The sequence below is a fragment of the Microchirus variegatus genome (genome assembly GCF_963457635.1).
Source record: "Microchirus variegatus genome assembly, chromosome: 5".
Classification (NCBI taxonomy): Eukaryota; Metazoa; Chordata; class Actinopteri; order Pleuronectiformes; family Soleidae; genus Microchirus; species Microchirus variegatus.
This window is the reverse complement of record NC_139806.1, coordinates 25,389,533-25,410,030: the sequence shown is the minus strand read 5'-3', so window position 1 is coordinate 25,410,030 and position 20,498 is coordinate 25,389,533. Positions and strand designations below refer to the sequence as shown.

The following is a 20,498-nucleotide window of genomic DNA, read 5'->3' as shown; positions in this document are numbered from 1 at the left end:
GCAAATAAAGTGACTCACTGATGCAGTCAATGATGTTTATCCTGGCTGAACATATTTCAGTATTCAAACAAGAGGATTTTGTCATCAAAAGTCTCTTTTTGCGAATTCAGAGGTGTCAAATTTGATCTCAAGTGGGCTGTACCACTAAAATAATAGCATAATAACCTACAACTCCACGTTTACCTTTGTTTTACATGTAAACTGTAAAACCCTTCGAGTCAAATTGTGTTTGTGATGTTGGGCTATATAAATAAATTGGAAAAAAGTCGAATTGAAAATGATCAACCTGAAATGTCTTCATAAAAACAAGTGGAATTTCAAAAAAATATTCTGGCTAATATTATAACTTCATAGTGGATCTACAAAAGGAACAAACCATTTAGTCACAAATTATAATTATATTTATATATTTATATATATATATAGGATTAGAATCTAATCGTAATATAACATTTTCAGAAATTCATCATGCGGGCCGGATTAGACCCTCTGGTGGGCCGGTTCTGGCCCGGGGACCGTAAGTTTGACACCCCTGTGCTAATTGTTTTTCATAATCCCGATCTTTAGATTTCTTTGATCTCATCTTGTTACATCATTATTGTGCACCACAGCAAACTCTGTGTGCGTTCAAAACCGACTTGTATGATTGGATTTATGATATTTGTATGATGTATGATTGAATTTGTGATTATTTGAAGAAATCAAAACTGTGTGAAGGCCTACATTTTTTTTAAAACAATTACTATTTCCAAACACAAACCCCACTGTAATCTGTATCAGCTATATATATATTGTAATTTAATCAGTGGTTTTTGGTCAAAATCTCGCAATCTGTGCATCATTAAAGCAAAACCAAACACTAAACTATTCGCAGAATGACCTTTAAATTGCCTCAGCAAGTTTCCGTCGTCATGAGGGTTCCTGGTCTGGTTCGTGTTCATACCCGTTAGTCTGACTATACCCGTTAGTCTGACTATACCTGTTAGTCTGATTATACCTGTTAGTCTGACTATACCTGTTAGTCTGACTATACCCGTTAGTCTGACTATACCTGTTAGTCTGACTATACCCGTTAGTCTTACTATACCTGTTAGTCTGACTATACCCGTTAGTCTGACTATACCTGTTAGTCTGACTATACCCGTTAGTTTGACTAGTCTGACTATACCCGTTAGTCTGACTATACCCGTTAGTCTGACTATACCTGTTAGTCTGACTATACCCGTTAGTCTGACTATACCCGTTAGTCTGACTATACCCTAGTCTGACTATACCTGTTAGTCTGACTATACCCGTTAGTCTGACTATACCTGTTAGTCTGACTATACCCGTTAGTCTGACTATACCTGTTAGTCTGACTATACCTGTTAGTCTGACTATGCCCCTCACTCTTCACAATTCACCTCACACTTGACTCTTCTCGTGCCTCAAAGTCCACCCAGGATTTAGAAAAATAAATTCACAGCCAAGCGGATCAAGTTCTCTTTCTGGAGACGGTTATTTTAAAAGATTAATGCGCAGACTGAAAACACATAGTGCAGAAGACTGCTAAAGTCACGGACACCTGCATCAGACGGATACCTGCGTCTTACTATAAAAAATAAAATATGCAGAACAAAAAGAAAATCAGTTTGGCTTTCATTTCTCGGTCAAATCTGCTGAATTATTAAGTCGTTTCATGAATAATCCATGGAGCGGGGACATTTTGTTTTTACTGTTTGGATGTTGTCGTCGTCGTTGCGCTCTTTACTCATGACTACTTTGCAGTGCGGGTTATTCCAATCAGCCTAAAACGCACCTGCAAATGTAAACGAATGATCGTCGGTGGTGCTGTGCAACACATGCGGGTCAATACAGCAGCCGCACGAGCTTAGCGCCGTGTTCCCGACATGATTTTACATTAAAGTGAGACAAAGCTCCGACAATTACAATCAAAGTGACTGCAGCTGGCCTTGTGGTTCCATACACACACAAAAAAAACATTACAACACAGAGAGCAGTTCTTCATCATTTAGTGGAATGACCTTGACGCAAAAACAGCGCAGGGGAGCAGCAGCTCCACTGATATATAGTGTCCTTGCTGTGGTAGAAGCAAGAAAGATTTCACTGATTATGGCGAGATGCTGCAGCAAACAGTCGAACAGCAGGCTACCACCTTCATCTTTACTCAGCATTGTGCATGAATTATATATGAAAGAAAGTCATAAAGTTTTGCAGGAGGAAAGCCAGGCTATCACACCCTGTAATTACACGTAGTTTGTTATTGCGGCAGCACTTAGAGCCGCACTTGTACCACGGGCCAATACAGATACGGAGGGATGATGGAGAGTGTGCACTCGAAGAAAAAGAAAACAATATGGAAGAGCTTCAGGCATCCATGCAGTTAAACATAGACTGTCCGCACTCTTGGAACAAAATCAGCTTGTTATGCTTCCCTAAATTTCTGTACTTTTTTTTTTTTTTTTTTTTTTTGGTTAAACCTCAGTGATCCCCTCTCCTCCTTTAAAGCTGATATTAACCCAGCTGACACGTCCTCTAGGGAGGGAATCTCCAGGCTAACCAGAAGACCAGACAAAGCCAGTTTTCATCATTAGCAAAGGGAGCTGGTGTACAGCAAACGCCACAGGCATAGCTATAGCTTCACTGGCCCATTAGAGTGCCGAGTGGCACATCTCTGTCACATTAGACAATCCCCAGAGAAGACGGAAAACAAACCAGCCCCTGCCCTCAACACACAACATAATTAACCCACAGGGGAGAAGAGATAGAGACAGACGAATGTGAGGGAAAGAGACAGAGAGAGAAAGAGACAGTTCAACACAGAGTGATGGAGAGAGAGAACGAACGAGGAGACAAATGAGAGTGATGAAAGCAGCTGTTGGGTGTCACGGTAAAAAAAAAAGCTGCAGTGTTTCTGTGTTTTTTTTCTCCAATTACCTAAAACTTGAGTTGAGGAGTGGAGTAATTCACACACACACACACACACAAAAAAACCTGAAAGTAGCTTCAGAAGAGAATATTAAACCTTGCCGGAGCAGTGCGGCTATTTTTGGAACTACTCAATATTCCATTAATATTCTAAATGTGAGGTGGGGAAAGAAAGACGAAAACACAAACTCGAGTTTAACCCAGGTTTTTTGACCAGTGGGAACGGGTTAAATCAACATTCATTCCCATGTCAAACAGTGGACACAGATTTTCATCAGCTTTGGCTCTTGTCAACGCAGGACCCAGATCACAATTTCTGCTTCGAGTTGTTCATTTTTGAAAGTGATGCAAACTCTGGCTTCATTTACGCCACAATGCTACGATACACAGTCATTTTCTGGCCGTTTGTCATGAATTTGTCGCAAACTTTCTTTATTTTACAACCCTTTAGACCCTTTGTTTTCTAATGCAAATGCCTTCTGCAGGTCATTATTTTTTTATTTCTAAGCTTCTAACTTGTTTTTGTGTTTTGTTGACATCTGCTCTTTATGCCTGCTTTGCCTGCAGGGACAAATAAAGTTTTTTGAATTGAATTAAAACAACATAGTGAGTTTTACCATCTTATAAATACACGTACGACTTCTAGATCTAACGCAATACCTTTACATGAACATGTTTTGGTATCAAAAACTATTTAAACTAACTAACTATTAGTGGGTGATTTCTATATGAATAACATGGTTTCATCACAAGTGTAATTGTTTCTGATGTCCAGGTTGTTGTTCCCTGCGTTCATGGGTATACATGGTAATTTTTAGGGATATTGGACTTTTTGCCGATACCGGATATGCCGATCACTGATACCAATATTCATTTTGCCCAACTGCACAAGTCATTTAATGTCTTCTGTAGTTAAATTAGAGTTTAGATTCTCTGCCCGAGCCCGACCTGATCCGTGGGCTGGGTCGATATTTCCCGCCACTATCCTCGGGCCGGGCCGGGTCGGGCCCTGGCTCAAGCACTTGTGTTTTTTCTATCCTCGTCGTGTTCGCGTGGTACGTTATGGCACGTTGTATTTTGTGAAGGTGTAAAAAACCTGTGGCCGTGCACGCATCATTTAACTAGAGGGATGATAGTCGACGACTACTAATGCTCCGCGAGTCCATGCGCCCACATTTTTATGCCAATTTTAAAGCAAAATTTGCATAGGCAATGAAGGCCACTTTGGACATGTGGTGTGCAGCGGTGACCTTGGAAATAGGTTGAGGTCACCGATCTTCGAACTTGTTCAAGATACTTGTAAGAGGCATCCACAGTGCCAGTTTGGCAGCAATACAATAAATATTTGTGAAGTTATCGCAAAAGTAAACTAATAAATAAGTAAACTTATATCCAATACCGATGTTGTGCCAATAATATGCGAAGCAAGTTACAGAATTCCGACAAAACACACGTATATGGTTTTTTCCCTGTGTCGCTGTTTTTGAAAATGAAACGTCTCACTCAAACATCACTAGCAAATATCTACTGTCTGTCAACATCTCTCCTCCTTGCCTGCAGGGCAGATTTTGACATGCGAGTCCATCCACAAACGTCAATGCAGTTATTGACGAATCTTCTTTCTGCGTCTGCCGTTTTGACTGATGCCACACATGACGAATGTGATTTATATTAAAAAGTATTTTTCAGCGCGCACTTGAGTGGCAGCTCGGAGTCTGCGTGGTGTTCATTACAAATGTGTTATCGGCACTATTTGTTCAGGTGTGGAAAGCAAATATTTCCTTTTTTATCAACTTATTTTTAAATCCTCCACATTGTGGCGCCATAGCAGCTGCATTTGACTTTCATTTTTAATAATGGATGTGGGATATTGACACAGAACGGCATCAAAAAACACAAAAATGCAAAATAGCGAATGCATAAATAGTGAAAAACATTTCTTATAATTTGTTTTTGCGAGTCATCGCTAAGCTGCCAATCAAACTTCCTCTACAGAAAACTTTTGACAGAGAAATAATCTGAGTAAATGTGCAAAAATAATTGACAATTGTGTATTTATTTTACTGAAATAAAAGGTGTATTTTCATACCCTTTGTCCAGCAGCCACTATGACGGGTGTAAATAATCAAATTAGCATCAGTTTCAGGTTCACGCTAATTCACTGTCATGAACTGAGCAGAGCCACAGCTAATGTGATCAGTGCATGCCGCGCTAAAACATGTCACGCTTATATTTTACATTTTAAATAAATGGAATCTCAAAAGTTACGTGGTAAGATGAATGCTGGGGAGTGAAAAAAAAAAAAAAAAGTGCAATAACTCTCTAAAAATAAATCGGAGCATTAAATTATTAAGTGCAAGAAACTCAAAACTGTAGTCAATAACATTTAAGAGGATTTACATACGCACTACTTATGAGCATGTTTGTATGAGTGTATACTAGGGCTGAATAATTCATCAACACTTTATCTAAATCACAATACTGCAATTTTTTAAATTCCTTAAAGCCAAATGGAAAAATTTGATTAAATATTGTCCTGACCTATAGGGATGATATTTTACTTAAGAAAACATCCTTGTTTCCCCACAGAGCTGCAGAAATATTACAGTAGAGTAATCATTCAAATGACCACTCTGATATCGCAATCGGTCAAAATAATCAAAAATTATTCTAAATCGTGTATAACCACGTAGTCTTAAAATACAGTATGTCTTTTCCATGGACTTTTGGCTGCAGTCTACGTAGAAGCTTATTAATGAAATGAACATCTCTGCTCATAAAAACCTGATGCATTAACCAATAGAGAAGGAGGAAATGTACGTAAAGGCCACCGAAGTTCCATGGTTTGTTGCACTTACGCAGCATTAGACGTCACTAAGTCTTACTCGCTGGCCCTTTAAGTACAGTGCTTAAAGGGGACATAATATGTAAAATCAACTTTTTAAAGCTCACATAGAGTGGTCCTGTTGCACATATATGTTAGTTATGGAGGTCTACTTACATACATTAACTTGTTTTTATGGTCAAAAACCTCCTAGTTGCTGTAAACGAGCCAACAGAAATCTCTCCTTACTGAAGCTCTCCTCAGCCGCGGTGTTTCAGACTGAACTCTCACACCCAGAAGACAGACTGTGTTGTGATTGGCCAGCCAGCGTAGAGCCTTCCCAACTGTCTTGTGATTGGCCAATACCCGGAAGTGACATAATTAGCACACCAGCTCTCAGAAGCGCAGCTCCCCCCTCTGGAACGGTGGATGCACTGCTACTCATTATCAAAACATTGTTCTAACAGTGTTTAAAAATAGTTTTGTCACGACTCCCCTTCACAGTCCCTTTTATTGACTTTGACCCGGAGTCTGGCTCAGAGTCAAAAGACACTGTCGCTCGTGAAACACCTCCACAACGGACGTTATTCTTCTTCTGCGGTTCAATGTACGCAACCGGATGTACCCGGACTTGTGCCCGGAGCAGGAGGTATCCTAAAACAGGAAGTCTGTGAAAAGTTCTATTCTTGGCTCCACAGTGCAGCACAGAGTTCTACACAAACTTCCAGCCTCAGAGGATTTATCTGTCCAGTGGATACATGTTATATATGACAGCAATGTGTCTGCTAGAGCCTGCAAATGATCACTTTTCCAAATGCTAACTGCTGTTAGCTCCCAGTAGCCTCTGTGGCTGATGTCATTTCCTGACCCTTAAGTTTCGTTTTACTTTTTTTTAAGGTGGACCTAAAGAGATACTACTAAGCGTTCTGAACAGGGCTGTTTTGGCAGAGTGATTGAACTGCTGTGGTGCTTCATCCTCATAGTATTTTGACATGTTCATTAGGACACCAGGAAACTAGTTTACCTTGGAGAAATAGGGTATAATATGTCCCCCTTAAGTAAACAGTCAGTCTAAGTGTTAGTATACTGACATACTGACCGTCGCTCGGATCCACGATCTCTACAGTTGCTGCGGCGGGAAACTCCATCACTGCCATCACTGGCTCTGAAAGCAAGATCTGGAAAGTCTCCACCTGTTCGTACTTCCCATCGGTCAGGATCCGGACCCGCCACGTGGCGCTGGTCTGTCCTGGGTTGAACTGGACCTGCTTCTGAGACTTCCCCTTGAAGTCCTCGTCCTTCTTAGCGGTGCCATCCTGGGTGCCGATGCCTGATGGACACAGAGGACACGAAAGGGAGAGAAAATTAGAGAAGTAAAACCAAATAAAGTGGAGACGAAGCAAAGATAATGATCATGAAAACGTGTCAGGGAGGAGAGACAAACAGATGAAAATCAGATTAGATATTCACACCCTCTAATGTTGTTCAGAAAGTGGTGTGAAATGAGCGCTGCATCTGTTTTTCCTCCACTGATCACTCACGGAGCCTCAGAAATGTGTGAAATGAATTTGTGACTGAAGCGTTTAAATAAACATGTTCACCTCACCGAGATGCGGAAGCAACCAAGGCTGAATCCCGAGCGTTGGCTCTGCATGCGATCCTGTGTGTGTGTGTGTGTTTTCTCTTCACGTGCCTCTTATTTCATTTATGACAAGTCTTTCATGCACTTTAAAGGGATCCATCTAACATTCATGCTCATCGACACTCCCTCTTCAAAGTGGGAACACGCACAGTTACGACTGGGTTTTTTACATAAAACACATAAAGGAGACTCAGGTGGAAAAAGCCATACTGTAAATCATTATCTGCTGCTCATATCCCTTTTTCTATGCACACAAACAACAACCAGAGCAGCTGATGGATGTCTTGATGCTTGAACGTGTACATTGAAAGGATTTTGCTCTCTTTGTCTTTATTTGTTCAGACACTAAAACCCTCCGCGAGGTGACAAACACATGCAGATGAGACGGGATACATTCTATTGTGCATGCGGCGAGATCTGAGAGGTGAGGATTGTATGCAAATCCTGAGCCAAAAATAAGACATGCACATGCAGGAATACAAACTTTTACACAGACGTTCAATGTTACTGTGCCTGCGAGGACCTTAAGGGATTTTAAATCATTCACAAAACTGAGAAGAATGGAAGAAAAATGATTGTGTATCATTTTTCAGTATTGTGCTGCAAATGGAGTAAAAGAGCTTTGGAGTAAACGAGGAATAATTTAGAGGTTCACTGTTTTGGATCATTTTTTCCCCTCAACGGCAGCAGCGTGAGTCTCCACAGCTCGTTTCACATTTGACCCGAGCATCATCTTAAATGTAACACCCTGTGTTCGCCTGCGTTTGAAAATACTGAAACTCTAACGATGGTGCTGTTCCTCACTGCAGCTGCACGGACACACAACGCACTGGACTGCTGACAGTCCCTCTAGGAAATCAGAGGCAACGTCTACACAAAATACACTGACAACATCTTTGGCAGTGCCAATAGTAGCATGAAGAGAACAATGTTACAGCTTGTAAAAAAAAAATGTCTCAGTCTTGGGTGATCTGGCACCTCTGAGGTGATTAGTTATTCTCCAACTCCTATAAAAATCAAAGCATCGTCCTTGACAACCGCCTCAGTTCTTTCAAACTAGGGCTGTCAAAGAACTTTTATATTCATTTGGTCACTTTAAATCAACATTACACACAGTATTTACTTCAAACGGCAAACGGAAACTTTGGCAGGGAATAATGAAGACAGGTGAATGGTGATGAGGACAGGTGAATGATGACAGGTGAATGATGATGAGGACAAGTGAATGATGATGAGGACAAGTCAATGATAAGGACAGGTGAATGATGATGAGGACAGGTGAATGATGATGAGGACAAGTGAATGATGATGAGGACAAGTGAATGATGAGGAAAGGTTAATGATGATGACAGGTGAATGATGAGGACATGTGAATGATGATGAGGACAGGTGAATGATGAAGACAGGTGAATGATGATGAGGACAGGTGAATGGTGATGAGGACAAGTGAATGATGATGAGGACAAGTGAATGATAAGGACAGGTGAATGATGATGAGGACAGGTGAATGATGATGAGGACAGGTGAATGATAAGGATACGTGACTGATGAGGACAGGGGACTGATGAGGACATGTGAATGACTAGGACAAGGTGACTGGCGGGTCAATGATGAGGACAGGTGACTTTCAATCAAGCTACTTGTTTTACATTAAGTTGAGTACATTTTTAGACCAGTACTTTTACTTGTACTCAAAATAGTGGTACTTTTACAAGAGTATAATATTTCAATACTATTTCCACCTCTCTATATTAGGGTTGGAGAGATGAATGAACCAGGAGCAGTGGCAGAGCAGGTTGTCTTTAAACCAGAAGGTTTTCTCCCCCAGCTCCTACATGTCGATATGTCCTTGGGCAAAACACTTAAGCACAAGTTTCTCCTGATGGCTGTGCCGGCAGTGTGAATATGACATAAAATATGAATGGGAATTAAGGATGTGTGATAGAAAAAGCACTGCACGTAGACTGCACTGTATGAGCGCGCGAGTCAGTGGGTGCGAGTGGTTGAACAGCAAAGCTGTGGTGTAAAGCAGCTTTGAGTGGCTGTCAAGACTAGAAAAGCGCTGTTTAAATACAGATTGTTTACCGGCAGAGATTCACAGATTCGGGGGAAACGGAGCAAGCGGCAGAATTATTTCTCAGCGTTTCTATGCTGCAGCTTCATTTATTCATTTATTTATCTGTTATCAGTGAGGTTTCCTCTAATAAGAGTCTCTATCTGTGCCATCTTTTCAAATAAAGGATAAAGAGATAATCCTCACTACAGGACACATGAAGGTTGTGCAGCCTTACTGTACACCACCTTTGAGACGTATATGTCTTGCCTGGGGTTGCATGAGGTTTCCTTCACCGCAGGAGGGAATATACTCAGCCAGGACCTTTTCATTGCTTTGTGGTTGTTGCTCACCGCCTGCGACAGTCTATTGTATTTGTCTCCATAAACACACACACACACACCTACAAAGAGAGTTGCTCACAAACACACACTCTCTGTATAGCCGCAAATATTTCTTTCTTTTGTTCTGCATTGTTGATTATTTCACCACTGAACGCTGCACAGAGCCACATTTGGCTTGAATGTAAAATATGCAATTCATCCTAAAAATGGTGTGATTGCAGGCACCTATATGCTCATTATAATGTGCGGGTAATTTCACAAGGAGACAATTGAGGCAGACGTCTCTAGAAACAAGGATCAGGAAGGGCCACGGTTTCCATTCTCTGCTGGTGAAATAAAATTATCTCTCCATCCACCTGGCTTGGCACCAATAATGAGGCTGGAATACGTCCCACAGGAGATGATATACAGTATCTTAACCTGGCAAAGGTACACCTTGTTAGCAATCCTCCATTTATCTCTCAGCGCGAGGACAGACCAGGGAAGGACAGAGTAGAAAGGACAAAAAAAAAAACCTGATTTATTCAAAGAGAATGAGAAATTGTATTTCCATCTTGTTTCCCCTGTGGGGTTGGAAAGGAAAGGAAAACCTTGTGGATGAGAGGTGAAACATTTTCAAATAAACTCAAGCAAGTCCAGTTGCCTATCTGCAGTCTTGAAGATATAATGACCACAAACAAAGGAAAGGAAATAAAATAAAGCAAAGGAAAGGAGGAAGCCTCTTGGATGAGAAGTGAAACATCTTCCAAAAAAAACCCCTCAAGTCCAGTTGTCTCATGTTTCCCCAGGCAAAATCTCTTCAAATACACTCCAGGTGCCCAACATCTACACTATTCCAGATACAATGACATAGAAGCGTCTCAGAAAAAAGTAAAGGAGAGGAGAGGAAATGTGTGGGGAAGATAAGGACTTCAGATTTGCGAGAGGGTGTGAAAAAACAAAGACAACCAGCAGAGCTACACAAACACACGATGCACACGAGGAGGTGAGAATCTAAAGAACTGAGCTGGAGTGAGACGGCCATGCAAAAAGGGGTAGAGATAAGGTGAATGAGAAATGGAAAGTCGGTGGAAGAATGGAAGAGAGAGCTTATGGCACAGACCCAGGACTGTGAGGCTGCGAGGGAGCAGCAGGAAGAAGAAGAGAGGTGGTGGTGTCTTTGATGAGAAAAGAAGCAGGTTAGGTGAAAAAGGACCAACTGCTGTCTGTGTACCGGTGGTGAAACGAGGTGAAATGAGATTATGGATGAAAAGACACGGAAGTGAGACGGGTTAAGTGGGTTGACGAGTCAGTGGGACAGGTGTCATGAAGGAGAGGAGAAAGCGAAAGAACTCATTTAGAGGAACGGAGCAGGTGAGGAAGGCAAACACTCATGCAGAATTAATCTGACGGCTGAGGGCAGAGTCACACTTTCTCTGTGTCCACTTGTGTAAAAAGAGTTTGCATTCAGACTTTTGCCTTGTTGGTCCATGCAGCATCTACACGGATCTATCTGCATACATCTCCACTCTGACACCTGGAATTACACTCTTAGAAATAAGGGTTCCAAAAGGGTCCTCCTATAGAAGGGCTGAGGTTCTACCTGGAACAATTTGGTTCTGAAAAACCCTTTCCTGAAAAAAAAGTTTTTTCAAGGGTTCTTGGTATCACTAATGGTTCCAGTAAGAACCATTTTGATCCAGAGAACCCTTTAAATCCCCTTTCCTGAATAAAGGGTTTTAAAAGGGTTCTTGGTGGAACCCTCCAAAAGGGATCCAGGTGGAACCTTTGCCAAAAAGGGTTCTCCTATGAGGACAAGCCAAAAAACCTTATATGGTTCTACTTAGCACTTTTATTTAGAAGAGTGGAGGATGCGTTGTGTGTGATCGGATATCGCTTCATCACGTGTTCACACCTGTTATTAACATGCGTCTCCGGTGTCCACATCAATATCCGACTGCTATCCAATCAATCAAAAAATATTTAATTTAGACTGACTTCAGTGACACAAAGTGACCACACGAGGCAGCAGAGGACCAGCAGCTCCCGCGCCCCCGCGATGCCAAAACCACCGATCCCCTCCACGGGCCCCGGCGCGGGAGAGCGAGCGGCCCACAAACCTCAGTTCAACAGTGAAATAATGAGTCATGAGCGGAGTCTGTTGTTGCGTGGCTGACCAGCAGAGGGCGCTCACAGAGCCCACAGTTGCGTCAGGAGTAGCTGAGTTGTGTGAATCCAGCGACCGGCATCCAATCAGTCACCTCCCCCTCTTCTTCTGCAAAGATTCCAAGCAGCAGACCAAAGCATCACATCCTTTGTGCCGCCATATCAACAACAACAACATTAGCCGAGCTATTGGATGGACTTCTCTTTGCTTTTTCTACACAGTCGTCTTCCGGCAAGTGGACAACCAACAAAAGCAGAGAAGACACAGAGCCACCAATGTATTTCCGCTCAACTCCTCGCTTTTACACTTCTGTTCAATCTGGTCTACAGTCTCCAACCAAAATCCAAAGTAGTTTGGCAGATCGGATAACAACCCCCCTCTATGCATCTCAGGTGTATTTACACCAGTACTCAAACGTAGTCAGACACTATCAGATTGCCATCCGATCACAGAAAATGCAATTTAACGCCAGGTGTAAAAGGGACAAGCCAACTGCTCATGCACTCTTGCTTTGGTCAAAAGAGGCTCCATGGAACCATGGAAACTAGTTTGAGGTTTGATGAGGAAGTCTGCCGGTGCTCAGCACTCGACTAATATAAGGACAAACCAAAGAGGATGATTTCCTGGTAAGAAGACGCCACAATACTTGAACAGAATATGAGACCCATGGTTGGACGTGGGCCCCTTGAATGGAACCGCGTGCCCCTGACCTGGTTCTTCATGCTTGGATTTCTCTTTTCTCGAGCAGCCAGCTTCACATGTAAGCTTGAAAACAAGAGGTGGAAGGATCCAGTCTGGTTCCAGCGCTCGTGTCCAGCCGCGTTGGGCCCGAGCTCTGCTGTGTGGGAGCATCTTTGAACCTTGATCTCGTCTCCGCAGTCGTCCTTCACTGATCCTCCTCACACATACACTCCCTGTTGTGATGGAGCACGTGGAAACAGCTTTGTCCTTCACCGTATCCTGGCGCTGCACTGGCTTTCATCAGCAAAGCCTCTGTCAACAAACCCGGGTTCATCAACATCCCTGATATACTCACTGTCTGAAATGACTGAATTATTTGTACATCACAAACACAGAGAGACTGAGAGAGAGAATGAAACAATAACTGAGGTTTTAACACAGAGATTTCTTTCTTTCTTGTCTTGATAGTATTCATTTATTATTTAACTTGTTTTATCTTTTTAAGATTTTAAAGCTTCTCATCTTAAACTTTTAATTTATTTTGTTATGATATGGATTTTTATCCTATTTTTATCCTAAGTCCTATTATTGTTTTATATAGCAATATATTTGGGCCTGGGTCTAAATGGGACTAAATCTGTAATATGAATGGAAAATTACTAAAAAGTTATTGGTGTCCATGTAAATGCAGTAAGGGCACGACTCATTTCCCTTGAGCTCAAACAAGCAGTCGATTAACTAATTAATCAACTGGAAATAAATAAGCAGCAGTTTTGACATCTAATAATGTTTTTCAAGCCAATAGTCGTTGGTGTCCGCCTTGCAAATGTGAGTATTTGCTTTCTTTCTCTGCTTTATATGATTGTAAAATCAATTTGTTTGGATTTTGAAATTACTGTTATGACAAAAAAAAAGAAGAAAAAATCAATCGAATTATGTCTCCTTGGGCTCTGGGAGAATGCGGTGCCATTTTTCAAATGTCCAAATCACTTAACTGACCTCGGTCTTGCTGATGATTTGTTTCACTGCTGAAGAAAAAGGACTATAAACAGAAACTGGCTGCAGTATTGGAGACGCAGGACACCACATTGGTCTGTGTTAGACTGTGGACAGTCACTGGGTATAAACGTGATGACTTTTGAAGTTTGTTCAAGTATCTTTTTGTCCTGAAAGTTGGTAACAGTATGTTTAAACAATAAGGCAATTCTGTCATGTTTGTAAGTCTGTTCTGTGCCACTGCAAAAATGTCACAGTGCAACTCCAGGGAAGAGGATCCACTCCTGATGTTGCCATCGACTGTGTTAATGTATGAAATCTGCTGCTTGCAAAACAAAGTCCTATTATGAAGCCTCGGGATTTGCTCTTCGACCAGTTTTTGAAAGACATCGTCTGCAACTGAGCACCAATTAGACAGCAGTGGCTGTCAGTCACACTGACACTCACTCATGCTCTATCATCTATTTCCCTCTAAATGCTAACATAACTGCATTGCAGAAGCTAGCAATTGAGGTAAACCCACAAAAAGGCCATTGACTCCTTTCCCCTTCCTTTAAATTCCTGTCTAAATTATGTGCACCGTTGTTTGCTCAATCCTCAAAACTACAAATACCCCGGGAAAAGTGAATCATGCGAGAATTTAAGTACCATTGGCAAGTTTGTGTCGGCTTCAAACGCTTGCTGACAAACTCCTGAGCACATTCATCAAACACCCTGCAAAATAATCTACTGTGGAAGGAAATCATTAAAACTTAAGCCAAACAACATGAAAGCTAAATTAGCGGCTAGAGGGAAACAAGCAGAGCCTCGGCAACAGACTCTTAATGAGATACTGGTTTGACAACAACACCAACTACAGCTTCAAAATTGAGTTGAGTTGACAGCAAAAATCAATCGGCGGTACTATTACTGTGGCAGTATGGTATTGGATTGCGTGAGATTGTACGGTGTTTTCACTACTTTGTCCATTGTGAGAGTATTGCCACTCTATTATTGGCTCATTGGCTCCATTCTTCTGTTCACCGGCTCAGCAAATTGAAATCTATAAGAGTTATTAGACTTTGATCAGTTGCAGTTTCTCGTTCTGGGTTGCCATGAACTGGACCATACTTCATCATCTGTGGCTGAGCAGAACCACACTGGACACACAGACACGAGAAATAAAGTTAACCGGCCCCATCAGGTATGCAAGACACCTACAACCGTAGAGGACCACCCAGTGTGGTCTTACCGCTGTAGACCATCTTCACGATTCAAGGTGTTGTTCGTTCAGAAAGTCTTTTTGTATCTTGTTCACAACAAGTTATTTGAGCTATTGCCTTTTTATCACCTCAGACCAGTCTGGCCCTCGAACCTCTGGCATCAATTTATGCCCAGAAAACGTCTGCTTGCTGGATGTCGTCTCCTTTTTCTGATCACTCTCTCTAAACTCTAGGGATGCTTGTGCATGGAAATCCCAGTAGATCAGCAAGTTTCTCAAATAGTCAGACCAGCCCATCTGACGCTCACAACTTCATGCTGAAATAACCTTTTCTTCTCGTTCTGATGTTCAGTTTGGCTCCAATATGTTGCATCTGCAAGTTGGTGCTTTTTTCAGTGTCTGTGTGTTTTTAAAACTTATTTTGGGACTGCCCTTCCTCTTGTAGCCCTGAGAACAGCAAACATCCAGTCAGTAGACGAGTTAGATTAGCTGCTTGATCATAGTGATACGGTGCTGTGTGTGTTCCTGTTTTAGCAGCACCTCACACAGGGTTCCCACACCTTGATCTGCATCAAATTCAAGGACTTTGAGGACTTTCCAGGACCAATTTCCTCAAATTCAGGGACAAAGATGGGAGGGCGATTTGTTAAGAGCCGATTCGCCCATGGTGTCCACAGTTATTGATTTGCAGTGCGCTCTGAATCTGGCCAAGTGACTGTCTGTCCTTGGGATCTTGGGCAAGACAGTCTTTGTACTTTTCTTTGGTGAGAGAGAGAGATCTTGGAATTTGCATTTCCCAGGCATCGCGTCATTTGCCGTCTCTTGGTTAACGTCGCTCGCTCATTGTTCTGCACGGAATCGATTTTTTCATGTATTATGTCTAATTTGAGGACGTTAAATGAAGAAAAGTGATGATTGTTTGGTAAAACTGGGAATTTAGACTGAATTATTTCATTACAAAGAGAGTAACACTGCAAAAAAGGTACTATCGTGTATTGGTACCAAATTCAAGGTACTACATTTAAATATGAAGATACCCAACACTACTTGTTACATCTTATTATGATGCTGTAAAAGAAACTGCAACCAATTTTTTTTATTAATATTTAAAAGGTTGTATACTGTATAACATTTTAACGTTTCTTCTCTTAAATCTTCCTTGAAACCATCTTCTGCAACATGTTGCAGCTACATTGGTCTGGATGGATAATACTATTAGTGTGTGTGTGTGTGTGTGTGGGGTCAGAGATAACCAGATGCTCACACACCAACTGTGCAAAGAGATGAGAGTTGCACCGCAAGCTCTCATGTGTGCCCAAGAGATCAACTCACAACCTTTTCCAGGCACACACACACAGGTAGAAAAGTCTTAAAGCTCACAGCCTGTGATGCTGCCACCAGACCAGCAGTGAACAGGGATAAGAAGGACGATGGCGGCGAAAGCTGCTTTATAGCTGCTGATTCTCTGAGAGCAAACAAGGTGAAGTATGATAAAGTCCAGGCTAAGAGAGCGTTCAGGGACAACATTGCCATCATCCTTCTGAACATCTATGCCTGCGCAAACATCCTGACATATGAGCACAACAATATGTTCCACTGTTCTCTCCAATTACAAACAACCTCCATCTGCTGTCTCTAAAAGCTTGAAAATGAAAAGTGATGTTTGTCTACCTGACTGGATTTGAGTTTTCAGACCCGCAGAGCCGACAGTAAGTGCTGTGCATTTTAGTTTAAAGTCTACTTAAGATTCATTAATGCTCAGGCCTTCGAGACAGAGATGAAATGTTCCTGGTTTCACTGTTGACTGTTGTGACAAGACATTTTACAGAAAGGCTATTCAACTTTAGGCCCAGGGGCCACAACCGGCCCTTCAAGCAATTTGGACCGGCCCGCAGCCCATTAACCCATAAATAATGAATGCATTATTAAAAAGCCAATAAAACCGTAGCTTTCGCCTATTTCTGGCACTTTGCAACACTTCGCGACAATTTGCGACAGCCTATGCATGTACCAGAATATTTTGCACTGTGAGCCAACTGTAGAAGCTGAATATTATTGGTACTGTTACTTATATTTCTGCAAAAATAGCCTATTGTGGCCATTGCACCTTAATGTTGTTTATATTGTTACCTCTAATTTTGCAAAAGCCAATTGTGACTGTTATACCCAAATGTTGGTGCTACTGTAACCTTTTTGCACTATACGCAAATTGTATTGTACCTGAATGTTGGTGGTTTTGTTACTTGCCTTTTTTGCACAAAACTAGTGCTGAATCATTTATAACATTTTGTATCTGTATCCGTTTACTGTACATGCAACACAAAATAGTAGTACAGGGGTTGACCGGCCCACTGGCTGGACAGCCTTCCGAAAAGCTGGCCCTCTGGAAATTTTAGTTGAATAGCCCTGTTTTACAGGCTTGTGTGGCTGAAAAGGTGGAAACCCCTCAGGGGAACAATTACCTTAGATTGATGATGATCTTAATTTGAGGGTCTGGACTGGGACAGAGTTTAACAGCAGTGGTAAAATTTCGAAGAACAAGAGCTTCTTTCACAAAGTCAACAGTACACACCGAGTCGCTTGGAAGTTAAAATTGTGAGAGTGCATCTCGGCTTTTATGTGATCTCAGTGTCATCGCAATCTCCCACCTCTTTCTTTTATGCAGCGAGGCAAGTTTGAGGCACTGACACTTCAAAACCCACCTACATAAAACAGCTTCACAAAGTGAGACTGACATGTTTGCTCTTTTGCTTCCCAGCTACTGTATAGTGTTGAATTACACGCAGCAAAACAATGGAAGGACGAGATTTCTACCCATGGAAATCATCTAATATCCAGCCAAACCTTTTGTTATGGAGCTGTTGTGATTCTGATGAAATAGGCTTGCGATTAGAAAGAAATAAAGATACTGTATGTATCAGGCTATATGGAAATACTATAAGAATAATCAGGAAAGACAGCAAATTGGACTTTGAACTCAATCCAATGTGGTCAGTGGGTCGGCCATATTCCACTCATTATCTGTCTTTAGAAAGAAAAATGTCTGGGCATTTGTGGACATTTCATTTTGGTCATCCAATCGAAAAAGTTGCTGTGATATTTCAGTCTGAACCAAACTGGTGGAGCTATACCGACAGAGCAAACTGTCATCCCAGAAAAAAAGGAAGCATATCTTCGGGGATTAGAGACTGAAAGGCAAACACACTCACCAATAAAAGCCGTCTCTCCCAGGTAACCTCTCCGTCTGAGCATCACCTCCAGATATTTGTCCTCTTCGTCCACCACGTAGTACTCTTTCTCCAGAGAGATCCAGGCCCAGTCCAAACGGAACTGCTGTCCCTTCAGTTTGTTGCCACCTGGATGATGGATATAAAGTCAGTGTGTTAACTGAAAGTTGACACTTTCTATGATTGATACATTTTGTTGTCTCAAACTCAATTTCTTCAATATTCACGATTGTGTCGCAGCCATGTGTAAAGCACTTTGAATTCCACCTCATTTGTTTGCAAAGTGCTGTATGAATCAAGATAGACGGGTTGGTGAATTAATTTGAATTCTGAATTAACCGAGTGTTGCCTCTCAAACTCTAAATAACTCAGGTGCGTGAACACGGCGTCTCTGTGGAAATACCGAATGAGCTCGTTTCTCAGATCTAACGATATTGCATTTAGTTCTCTGAACTTTTCAGAGCCAGAGGGGAAATTAGTGGAAAACCGTGATGACACAAATGATATTAATTATTATTTCAAAGTGCAGTCTCAATATTCAACAAAAAACATCTGCTGCAGAGTGTTTACTGTTTATTTAATTGACTTATGAGTAGAAATACAATCCTGTAAGAATTAATTAGATTCACCTTTGGCGAATTGCCTTTTCTTTTTTTTGTTTCCCCCTTTTGCTTTGACAAAAATAGCACATCGTCCTGAGTATTTGAGTGTGCCAGGCAATCAATGTTATAAAGCAAAAAAGTTGGCAGAGTAAATACTGGTGTTAGTGCTGGGATTAAAGAACCTCAGCGCTATCACTTCAACAAGAAGACAGGCAGGGTGTTTATCAGGAGGATGCTTTGCGTTTCTAACATGCCCACATACTGGAAAACAGGATGCAGTTTTGCAATGATGAATGGACATAATAAGAAAACACTGTAAAACTACAGAGTATAATGTGCGGAGGTGTTTTTTTTGTTCAGTGATAAACAATGCTTAACTATGAGTGCTGAACCGAACGTTTGAGAGATTGTTTTTCTGGCAGGGAAACGCAGAGGTGGAGGACTCTTTGTGCGAGCGCTGTGTGTAGGCCGTCAGGAAGGGAATCTCATTTAGCACAATCGAGGGCCGTTTCAAAGCCATTACTGCTTTCAAGTCGTAAATGCCTCTTAAAAATGTCAGCGAAAAGAACACACTGTAGCACGCGGACGTCATTGAACAGCAGCAGGGAAATGTTGTCATTGCTCCTCTGACTTATCCGCTATACTATTATTTCCCTGATTCTAATGAGCGGGTTGAGGGGCTGATTTGAATCAGGTGTGTTGGAGCAGGGAAACAACAAAAACATGGAGGGCAGGCGTCCCCGTGGACCAGGATCAGAGAAACACTGCAGTATTATAACACCCTGGCATCATCATTCACCCTGAGCGATCCCTCATATCATATCCAGATCACACCAAGCACAGGTGTGAACTCTTCTAATCTGTAAGTGAACGCGCCCCGATGACATGAACCACATTTGCAGTTGGAGGTTTAAGGAAGCACGGGGCCACGCTCCTGAGCTGCATGAAAGTAATCCATCCTCAGGACGGATTAGAGACCGTCGACGGAATAAGAAGCGACTATTTTGAACCCTCCAGAATCACAAATTGGCCGGCGCCATGTTAACACCTGCAACTAGGATGCTATCAAAGGACACCAGCTGTCCATCACACTGGTGTCACGTGTCCCATACTTTATCGTCTAGTTTCTTCTAAATGGGAACATAATTTACAAAGTGACTTTAAATGCTATTACACAGAAAAGCATTGTTTTCCAATCGGCAGTCACACAGTAGCGCATTTACTTTGATCTGGCCCTGTCTATAAGTCACATAGATGGTATTACCATTAGTTTTTCGACTTTACGGTTGTTCAGAAGGAAAGATCAGATCTGCGAGACATAGCAATGTTTCTCCAGGATCAGTTGGACAGATATGACTCCATGGATACAAGATGATGCATTTGAAATGCATTCAGGGTGGCTACGTGGTGACTCAAGAAGACGATCAGGAAACATTGGATCAGCACGGTGTGTCCGCATGTCTATGGGAGTCACCTGCAGGTTGGAGGTTCTCGCGAGAGTTCTCGATAAAAAATAGTCGGAAAAACAGCTTTGGCGTCCTTGAGAGAATACGGGAGATGATGCCCACGTTTTGTATGTGGACTATGATCAGCACTCATGTTACTTTATTCGCAGCCTCATTTAACACTGGTCTCCATATGCTTTCTTTTTTCCATAGTTAACACTTATTTCCTAATTACAGTGGTGCAAGTAGAGTGTTGATTAACTCGAGCTCCTCTGGTCGCTTTTTTCCTCTCCATCACTGTCACTCGCACACAAACTCGCTGTAAAGTTCACGCAAACGATGAATACATTCGATAAAGTGCAGGAACTAGATCCAAATATTGCCGATGATTATAGGAAGCATGTCCAGG

General features: G+C 41.8%; 1 protein-coding gene across 1 annotated transcript in view; it reads right to left on the bottom strand.

Moving 5' to 3' along the window:
* frem2a (FRAS1 related extracellular matrix 2a) overlaps nt 1-20,498 on the bottom strand; it is a gene marked incomplete at both ends in the record, with an annotated part of 78,878 nt that overhangs the window by 33,395 nt on the left and 24,985 nt on the right. The window contains 2 exons of the mRNA XM_083890170.1: nt 6,852-7,082; nt 18,025-18,171. Of these exons, the coding sequence (XP_083746296.1) occupies nt 6,852-7,082; nt 18,025-18,171 (378 nt within the window). The remainder of the gene's footprint in view (nt 1-6,851; nt 7,083-18,024; nt 18,172-20,498) is intronic.